The sequence below is a fragment of the Oncorhynchus clarkii genome, chromosome 29 (genome assembly GCF_045791955.1).
Source record: "Oncorhynchus clarkii lewisi isolate Uvic-CL-2024 chromosome 29, UVic_Ocla_1.0, whole genome shotgun sequence".
Lineage (NCBI taxonomy): Eukaryota > Metazoa > Chordata > Actinopteri > Salmoniformes > Salmonidae > Oncorhynchus > Oncorhynchus clarkii.
In genome coordinates, this window is record NC_092175.1 from 19,626,144 (window position 1) to 19,636,717 (window position 10,574).

Sequence of the window (10,574 nt, forward strand, 5' to 3'; positions counted from 1 at the left end):
AGAATGTCATTGTATGCTGTAGCGTTAAGATTTCCCTTCACTGGAACAAAGGGGCCAAGCCTGAACCATGAAAAACAGCCCCAGACCATTATTCGTCATCCACCAAACTTTACAGTACAAATCAAATCAAACTTTGTCACATGCGCCTAATACAACAGGTGTAGTAGACCTTACCGTGAAATGCTTACTTACAAGACCTTAACCAACAGTGCAGTTGAAGAAAGAGTTAGGAATATATTTACCAAATAAACTAAAGTTAAAAATAATAAAAACAGAAAAATGTAACACAATAAAATAACGAGGCTATATACCGGTACTGAGTCAATGTGCGGGGGTGCAAGTTAGTCGAGGTAATTTGAACATGAGTTGAGGTAATTTGTACATGTATTGGGGCAGGTAGCGTTCTCCTGACATCTGCCAAACCCAGATTTGTCCGTCGGATTGCCAGATGGTAAAGCATGATTCATCACTCCAGAGAACGCGTATCCACTGCTCCAGAGTCCAATGACAGCGAGCTTTACATCACTCCAGCCGCCGCTTGGTATAGTGCATGGTGATATTAGGTTTGTGTGCGGCTGCTCGACCAGGGAAACCCATTCGTGAAGCTCCCGATGAACAGTTATTGTGCTGACATTGCTTCCAGAGGCAGTTTGGAACTCGGTAGTAAGTGCTGTAACCGAGGACAGACGATTTTGGCACTTGACGGTCCCGTTCTGTGAATTGGTGTGACCTACCACTTTGCGGCGTAGCTGTTGTTGCTCCTAGATGTTTCCACTTCACAATAACAGCACTTACAGTTGACTGGGGCAGCTCTAGCAGAGCAGAAATTTGATGAACTGACTTGTTAGAAAGGTGGCATCCTATGACGGTTCCAAGGTGAAAGTCAATGAGCTCTTCAGTAAGGCCCTTCTACTGCCAACGTTTGTCTATGGAGATTGCATTGCTGTGTGCGCGATTTTATACACCTGTCTGCAACGGGTGTGGCTGAATTAGCCAAATCCACTAATTTGAAGGGGTGTCCACATACTTTTATATATACATTGTAGTTGTGTAGAGAGAGATTGGTTAATTTCAGTTTGACCTTTCATGTCTAGTTTTATAAATGTTATTATGTTGCTGGTTATTGTTACAGTAAAATAACTGTATTACAAATATAATTTTTTTAGTTTCAAACAATAAAGTAAGCAGAGCAGCAGAAGTAACAAATCTGCTATAGGGAAAGTAAGACAAATATTAGGAAATTAATCATACAGTATCAGAGAAAGACTACAAAATGGTTGTTTAAATTAATATATCCACATAGACAGTCACTGATTGGAGTTTACCAGAGTAAGTGCCCCTCTACAAGGCCCCTCTTAGCCTTGTACATTTGCCTATTTGTTAGTTAAGATTTGTCTGTATCCTTTTCTCAAAAGTAAAAAAAATAAAGAGCATTTAAAAGGTGTTTATCAAAAAAATCTTCCCAGGGGGCTGATGGCCCCAATCAATGTTATACTCTCCTACGCCCCTGCCTGTAGTATAGTTACAGACAGAGACTGTGTGACACACAACACTTTAATTAAGTTAGAGGATATCTCTCTCTTTACCCTGCTGGTCAATCTGTCTTTCTGTCCTTCGTTTCCCCTGTGTGGGAGGCCGGTGTTCTGGGGTAAGAAGCTGGGAAAGTCCCATGATTTATGGCCTACTGCAGGCCTGACTGCCTCTCGCCTCAGCGAGGTTAGCAGTGAGGGTAACGAGGGTTGATTGCTTCTCTCTATTCTCTTATTTGGGAAATCCTATATTGTTCATTGGGATTTATTGTCACTCATCCTCTGCAGTTTGTGATCTGATTAACATCATATTTGGGAAAGGGAAACAACTTTGAGTGCATTTTATTAGTTTGATTATTACATTGTGTGGTTCAGATGTTAATAATTAAGCAATGCAGAGAGAGAGAGTTATGGAGATTTTATCACCTGTCTCACATGGCAGACTTTCATTTCCCTGTTATATTTTTTTCACTTTTCACCTTTAGAAGAGCACTACATGCACCCCATAAAACTATAAACACCTATTTATACACTGGACAAACCCAAAAGCTAAACTTGTGATTCTTTATTTAATTTTCTCAGAACTTAAATGCAACTCCTTATAGATTTCCCCATTTCAGTAGAAAATATATGAAATACTTTTTTAGAATCCATTTCATTAATACGTTCATCTTTACATGACATGTTTCTCTGCTTAGGTAGAGTGATGACCACTATTGCTTTCAAGTGTACCAAAGCAGCAAACCACAGTGAATATGGATGGATCACACTTGTGCATGGTCTACAAAACCCTCCATACTCTATGCTGACTGTTGAATCACCTTGAGGTCCAGTTGAATACTCCTGCTCTCGTTTTGCCTCAGATGGAGGATCAACAGACTTCGGGTTATTAAAGCCAGCCAAGCTTACATGGAGAGCACGGCACACGGCAGAATATTGTGACTCAAGGCCAGAGGAGGAGGTTTGTTTTTATCATGGCAAAGCACCCAAATCATGTTGGTATGAAGAGGGCTATATAAATGCAAATTGTATTGGAGATCTATTAGAGTCCTGGAAAAGGGTTGTATGTAAATGTCTATAAGACCACAGTGGAGCACTCAGCCCAGGCAGATTAGTATGGGCTGCGATAAAAGACAAAATAGAAATAAAAAAAATGGAATTGCCTTGTGGTAAATCATGGTGAACAAGGTGAGAACTTCACTGAATGGTTGAGGTATTCTATGTGATTTATTGTATATGCAAGAGAGATGTATTGAAGAGAGATTGTTGTAAATGCGCCAGTGTCAGAGATTGGTGGGTGCAGTTCATAGTATTTGCTTTACTACGGAAAGAACTCTCATGCATAAAATGTGATCATGTTCAAATTCTAAGGTACGAAATCCAGAGATCATTAGAGTTGCGTTTCGTAGTAATTTGGGGCTTTTATTGTAGTGGTGCAAATTCTCTAGTCTAGACGAACTACATTAGTCCAGTCCAATGAGAGTGAGAAACAAGGGAAAGTTTTAATCGGCTAAATCATTTCTTGCTTTGCTTGTTTGTGTCCTAAAGGATACTGAATAATGACTTCATTTTACCCTATAAAATCACAACCAATATAGATCAATTAATTAAGCCCATAACATAAACTCATCACATACACATGTTGAAATGTATGTTGTTGAAAAACAGTACAAGTACTATGCAACAAGAGGGGATTTGTGAGTGCCTTGAGCAAGCGTTGTCATGGAGATCAATGGTAGAGAAATAGTGCCCTCTAGTAATTTTCTAGTAGAAGCGCAGGCATTCCTGTCTGACATTCGGTGCTTGGGCCTTAGTAGCTAGGTTTCTATCCAATTTGCAACAGATTTTCATGGGAATTTTCTGAAATCTGCATGAAACAATATGCACATTATCCCACCAGTGTGTTGCCAAGAAACAGATTTATTACAGATAAAAGTATGTGCTTGATAACATAGTCCAACTCAATCATCAAGTTTGCAGACAACACAACGAGACAGCCTACAGGGAGGAGGTGAGGGCACTTGGAGTGTGGTGTCAGGAAAACAACCTCTCACTCAACGTCAACAAAACAAAGGAGAAGATCGTAGACTTCAGGAAACAGCAGAGGGAGCACCCCCCTATCCACATCAAAGGGACAGCAGTGGAGAAGGTGGAAAGTTAAGTTCCTGGGCATACACATCACAGACAAACTGAAATTGTCCACCCCCAAAGACAGTGTGGTGAAGAAGGCACAACAGCACGTCTTCAACCTCAGGAGGCTGAAGAAATGTGGCTTGTCACCCAAAACCCCGACAAACTTTTACAAATGCACAACCGAGAGCATCCTGTCGGCAACTGCACCGCCCTCAACCGCAAGGCTCTCTAGAGGGTTGTGTAGTGTGCACAACGCATCACCGGGGGCAAACTACCTGCCCTCCATGACACTTACAGCACTGGATGTCACAGGAAGGCCAAAAATATCATCAAGGACAACAAACACCCGAGCCACTGTCTATTCACACCGCTACCATCCAGAAGGCGAGGTCAGTTCAGGTGCATCAAATAGCTTCTATCTCAAGGCCATCAGACTGCTAAACAACAATCACTCAGAGGCTGCTGCCTACATTGAGACCCAATCACTAGTCACACTTTAAACAATGGCACTTTAATCTTTAATCTTACATTACTCATATCACATGCATATTCTGTATTTTATACCACCTACTGCACATAGCCTATGCCGCTCGACCATTGCTCATCCATATACCTATATGTACATATTCTCATTCACCCCTTTAGATTTGTGTGTATTAGGTAGATGTTGAGGAATTGTTAGATTACTTGTTTGATATTAATGCACTGTTGGAACTAGAAGCACAAGCATTTCACTACACTCGCATTAACATCTGTGTATGTGATAAATACATTTTGATTTTGATTTGCACATAAAATAACTTTTGCGGTTAAATTCCCCTGTACCGAAGAAAATATACAAGTTAAATGGGTTGCCATCACATTTTCAACTCTATTGATGTTTTTGTCACAAAAACGGATTAGTTAGCCTTAAAGAACATTTGCCCCACTGTGTGGGTCGGCTACCTACATGAGATTATTACGGATAATAGAAGCGATAAAATTTGTTTGTTAAATGGTAGCCAAGCATCGATCATCATGTCACCAGAATAAGACCCTCAATATTTATTGAAAAGGTGCATCAAGCTTTCCCGAGTCATAGTGGGAGGACCACATAACATCATTGCGTGACTCCAAGTTGACTTCGATATGATAGTTATTAAATCAATATTTGCGAATTAAGGCGTTTCAACTGCCATTTCGCGCATAATTTATTTTACCGACACAAAAAGATCAGAACATTTTGAACAAACACATTTTATTTGTTAATTCTTTAGGTAATTAAATTGGCATGAAATGGTTGGATAGAAACCTGGTTACTGATACAGAGCAGGATATTTCCCTGCCCCACTGGTACTAAGGACAGAGTTTCAATCACATACAAGCAAACAAAGTACCCACTGGGCAAAAACTGGTTGAATCAACATTGTTTCCACATCATTTCAACCCAAAAGAATCTGTGATAACATGGAATCAACATGGAAAACTAAATGTCATCAACATAAGGGCATGTTGTGTTTTTTTTCCACCCAACTTTTAACCTAAATCCAATGACACGGTGAAAGTTTTTGTTTATTTCACGTTGAATTCAGGTTAGTTGACAACTCAACCAAATGTAAATCAAAACTAGACGTTAGAACTGATGTCTGTGCCCAGTGGGTCGTGTCTATTCAGCTGTTCATTCTTAAAAAACTACTTTCATAATGTAGACATCTTCACAATAAGCCTCCTGACTATTACAAAAGGGTGGCAAAAGTAAGCACAGAGAAATGACAGTTGAGTAATATCTGAATAATTGAAATGTTTAAATAATAACGTATATACAGTATATACAACTGGAGAAGCATTAATAAAATGCTGGTAATGTCAACATTACAGAAAGTTTCTCTTTAAAGTATTTACTCTATTGCAACTGGCTCAGGATCTAGTCAAAAAAATATCACAATACTTTTAAAACATATTATGACAGCAAGTCAAAAGCTTTGATAATGAACACCACTCCACCTTTCACCTCCTACCCTTCGTTTAAGTCTTTGGGAATAAGTATACCCCTGGCGTCACTTCTTACGAACTGCTATGTTCTTGCACACCCACGTCATGCCATCCTATAAAGTAAGTAAACAGACTCATATTACACCGGCACAGTATTAAACGTTAGTGTGCAATCAGTGTCTATGATGCTCTCTAAATGTTCGTACAGTATGTGTGTGTTGTGTGCAAATGTAGTGTACGGGCGGTGTGTGTGTACAGTGCATTCTGAAATGATTCAGAACTTTTCCACATCTTGTTACGTTACAGCCTTATTCTAAAATGGATTAAATTAATATTTTTCCTCATCCATCCACACACTACCCCATAATGACAAATCGAAAACAGGTTTTTAGAAATGTTTGCTAATCTATAAAAAATAATAAACCGAAAAAACATATTTACATCATAAGTATTCAGACCCTTTGCTATGATACTCGAAATTGAGCACAGGTGCATCCTGTTTCCATTGATCATCCTCGAGATGTTTCTACAACTTGATTGGAGTCCACCTGTGGGAAATTCAATTCCTTGGACATGATTTGTAAAGGCCTGTCTATATAAGGTCCCACAGTTGACGGTGCATGTCAGATAAAAAACCAAACCATGAGGTCGAAGGAATTGTCTGTAGAGCTCGGAGACATGATTGTGTCGAGGCACAGATCTATGGAAGGGTAACAGAACATGTTTGCAACATTGAAGGTCCCCAAGAACACAGTCGCCTCCATCATTCTTAAATGGAAGAAGTTTGGAACCACCAAGACTCTTCCTAGAGCTGGCCGCCCGGCCAAACTGAGCAATCGGGGAAGAAGGGACATGTTCAAGGAGGTGACCAAGAACCTGAAGGTCACTCTGAAAGAGCTCCAGAGTTCCTCTGTGGAGATGGGAGAACCTTTCAGAATGACAACCATCTCTGCAGCACTCCACCAAGAATGTATAGTAGAGTGGCCAGACGGAAGACAATCCTCAGTAAAAGGCACATGACAGCCAGCTTGGAGTTTGCCAAAAGGCTTCTAAAGGACACTCAGACCATGAGAAACAAGATTCTCTGGTCTGATGAAAACAAGATTGAACTTTTTGGCCTGAATGCCAAGCGTCACGTCTGGAGGAAACCTGGTAACATCCGTACGGTGAAGCATGGTGGTGGCAGCATCATGCTGTGGGGATGTTTTTCAGCGGCAGGGACTGGGAGACTAGTCAGGTTGAATGAAGCAAAGTACAGAGAGATCCTTGATGAAAACCTGCTCCAGAGCGCTCAGGACAACAACCCTTCCAACAGGACAACAATCCTAAGCACACAGCCAAGACAACACAGGGGTGGCTTCGAGGCCTCCCGAGTGGTGCAGTGGTCTAAGGCACTGCATCGCAGTGCTAGCTGTGGCACTAGAGATTCTGGGTTCGAGTCCAGGCTCTGTTGAGCCGGCCGCAACTGGGAGACCCATGGGGTGGCACACAATTGGGTCACGTCTGGGTTAGGGGAGGGTTTGGTTGGCAGGGATGTTCTTGTCCAACCGCACACTAGAGACTCCTGTGGCGGGCCGGGCGCAGTGCACGCCGACGGGGTCGCCAGGTGTACGGTGTTTCCTTTGACACATTGGTACGGCTGGATTCCGGGTTAAGTGTGTCAAGAAGCAGTGCGGCTTGGTTGGGTTGTTTATTGGGGGACACACGGCTCTCGACCTTTGCCTCTCCCGAGTCCGTACAGGAGTTGTAGCGATGAGACAAGACTGTAACTACTAATTGGATACAACGAAATTGGGGTGAAAACGGGTTAAAAAAAAATGAAAGTATATATAAAAAAAATGTACAACAAGGAATGGCTTTGGGATAAGTCTCTGAATGTCCTTGAGTGGCCCAGCTAGAGCCCAGACTTGAATCCAATCAAACATCTCTGGAGAGACCTGAAAATAGCTGTGCAGCAAAGTCCCCATCCAACCTAACAGAGCTTGAGAGGATCTGCAAATACAGGTGTGCCAAGCTTGTAGCGTCATACCCAAGAAGACTCGAGGCTGTAATCGCTGCCAAAGGTGCAACAAAGTACTGAGTAATGGGTCTGAATACTTATGTAAATGTGATATTTGTTTTTTCTTTTTAATACATTTGCAAAAATGTCTAAACCACCGCAGATGTGTGTTTTATACCTGTACTCCCTCTGCGGTAATTGCAGAGCAGGCCTGGATCTGCCATACCCGGTCTCTGATGGTGTGCAGGTTGAGACCCTCAGCTAGCTCTGATGCAGGAGCCGCAGTCATCAGGTCCTGCTTGTTGGCAAATATCAACAGTGGCACCATGCTCAACTTCTCTTCTTCCATCAACTCAGCTAGCTCCTGTGTGTTTGTGTGTGTGTAAGAGAAGGGCGGGGGAGGGGTTCAATCAATAACTGCATCAAAATAGGGATATCAGAAGACAGCTGAATAGAATATTGTGCATTTTTACAGACTGGTGCCGCTTTACCTGACCTGTCTCTTCAAAGCGTTTCCTGTCTGAACTGTCAATCACATAGATCTGTGACGAAGATGGACAGAGGAGAGTATTAGTGACAGATAGCTTGATACGTTGAACCTTTCTGTCTCCATTTATTTGTGGTCAGAACTTTTTGGACCTACCAGTACGTTTGTGTTCTCAAAGTAGTTCCTCCAGTACGGGCGGATCTTGCGCTGGCCTCCAATGTCCCAAACATTTAGCTTAAATCCCTGGGACTGCATGCTCTTTATGTTGAATCCCTGTGGACAGAGGAGGAGAGTGCCCATCAATGCAATGCTTTAGACAGTTTGTGATCACTGTGAGCATGTGTAACTATGCTTTCATGAGTGTCTGAGCTGTGTTTATGCTATATCTGTATCCAGGGTTGGGCAGGTTACTTCCTAAATGTAATCTTTTACAGTTACTAGTTAGTTACCTGTCAAATTGTATTCAGTAATGTACATTTTGGAACACCCAAACACAGTAAAGTAATATGTTTACTCTGTTACTTTTGGATTACTTTCCCCTTAAGAGGCATTAGAAGATCACAAAAAGGATCCATCAAATGCATTTGGTGCATCATCATAGTGATCTCTGCATTTTTATTTTTATTTTGCTACATCATCTCTGAATTTAAAAGTAATCAAAGTAGTCATCTAGTTTTTCAAAAGTATCTGTAATCTGATTACAATATTTTTAATGGTAACGTAACTGATTGCAGGTATTGTTTCTTCTAATAAGTTAATATGTAACTGATTACATGTAATCAATTACTCCCCAATCCTGTGTACATCAGTACATTTACCTGAGTAGGGGTGATGTGGCTGACATCCTCTGAGGCCAGCTGTTTAAGCAGGGTGGTCTTGCCAGCGTTGTCCAGCCCTAGCAACAGTAACCGCACCTCCTGGTCCGGAGAGTGCTTCAGTCTTCGCAGAATCGACAGCAAACCCTGCAGTTCATCACACATCCAGGTCAGGTGACATCATGACAAACAGCACAAGTTGGTATTTAGGTTATAGCTATGTAATGAAATAAGAACCTAGGCAACAAGGCATTAGGTTCAAACATAATTAACAGCAGGTGGTCCAGCTACAAACAACTTCTGTTCTGTTAACAGGGTTACCTGAAAGCACATTATTGCATAACAGAGCCAACACACCAGGGCAGAAATAATGCTGAGGCCAGAGGCCACGGGCAACCTCAGCCAATCACGAAACGCCCTGGTGTGATTGGGTTTGGCATGGCACAGATTAATGAAGACGAGCCCGAGCTCTGTGTGCAGGAGGAAATAAGCACTAAGAGCACAGATTTAACTGTTAGCCTCTTGCCATGGCCTACTTTCACACCACCTTTGATTGGACAGTTGAGACATGTGCACAGCACGAAGACTCTTCCAGTGTTGAGGGAGGCTTAAGAGGTCTTCTTATTCACTGCTGTCACTGTACTTTTTGATCTAGCCAACTAAATAGACAGCAGATTTTCTACCCACATCCTTGTGATATAGTTCGTCACAATCACTGTAGATTACATGCAATCTGAGTAGGCAACAATAATTAGGACTAGCTAAATAAATTGAAAGACTACACGTGTCACGGGTGATTCTGTAGTCAGCTTGGAGGATTAATGTATTTTCAAAGGTTTGGGGTACTTTATTACTGCAGGAATCAGTAATATGGTATCAAGCCGTACTTGTTAGTTTAAATAACTGATTACCAACCACAAGTTAAAAAGGTGTCCATAACATTTGAAACGTTGTCACTGTTATTAGCTAGCTATAGCTTGTCTATGCGTAACCTTACTTGACAGATAAGACATGGTATTATTTGTTATAAAGTTATGTTCTGACAGTAACAACAGTAATTCATTATTTACATGAATGACAATAAGCATGCCCTGCCAGGTAGACCTTTTTGGCAGGTACAGGCTGTACTGTAGCTAACGTTAACTGTTAGCTGTTAGAAAGCTACGTTAAAGTTAGTCAGTTATCCAAAAAGTGCGACGCGACTAACGTTACTCTCTCACCCATACGATATTGCATTTAGCTCAATTCCAACTTTATGTTGATCATATTGCAGGGTACTTACCATGGTTTGCTCAGCTAGTGGCTCCTGTTCGGGCTCAGTGAGTGGATTAGCTAGCTAGCTAGTAGCATTTGACTGTATTCATTCTAAACAGCTGAAAAGCTCCCCGTAGCTATGGTAGCCGTGACGTCACCATAAGCAACGACCTGGGCCATTATTTGGCCAGGCACGAGACCCATTTATATCTACGATTATTTCAGTTTTTATGAATAGGAATGGCCAATCTTAATAAGTGATCTCTTACTAAATTGTCTTCATTTCCAGTGCTTGTGACTCACTCAGACAAATAGCCATACTTGCGAAATCCCTGCTGTAGACTAACTGCGGCCGAGAGCATAGACGAGTTGGTGTGTCGAAAGGA

General features: G+C 41.6%; 1 protein-coding gene across 2 annotated transcripts; it reads right to left on the reverse strand.

Annotated features, from left to right (window-relative positions):
* Positions 1–4,882: 4,882 nt before the first annotated feature.
* LOC139388306 (ADP-ribosylation factor-like protein 3) lies at positions 4,883–10,321 on the reverse strand. Of its 2 annotated transcripts, XM_071134907.1 has the most exons (6): positions 10,217–10,321; positions 8,938–9,081; positions 8,276–8,392; positions 8,124–8,174; positions 7,811–7,996; positions 4,883–5,746 (listed from the first exon to the last, which is right to left on the reverse strand). In XM_071134907.1, exons 1-6 carry the CDS (start codon positions 10,217–10,219, stop codon positions 5,699–5,701), a joined length of 549 nt encoding a protein of 182 aa, XP_070991008.1. In that variant the 5' UTR covers positions 10,220–10,321; the 3' UTR covers positions 4,883–5,698. The 2 variants fall into 2 exon arrangements, with proteins under 2 accessions (XP_070991008.1, XP_070991007.1); XM_071134906.1 differs by lacking the exon at positions 10,217–10,321 and having other exon boundaries at positions 5,533–5,746; positions 8,938–9,099.
* Between the last annotated feature and the right edge of the window lie 253 nt (positions 10,322–10,574).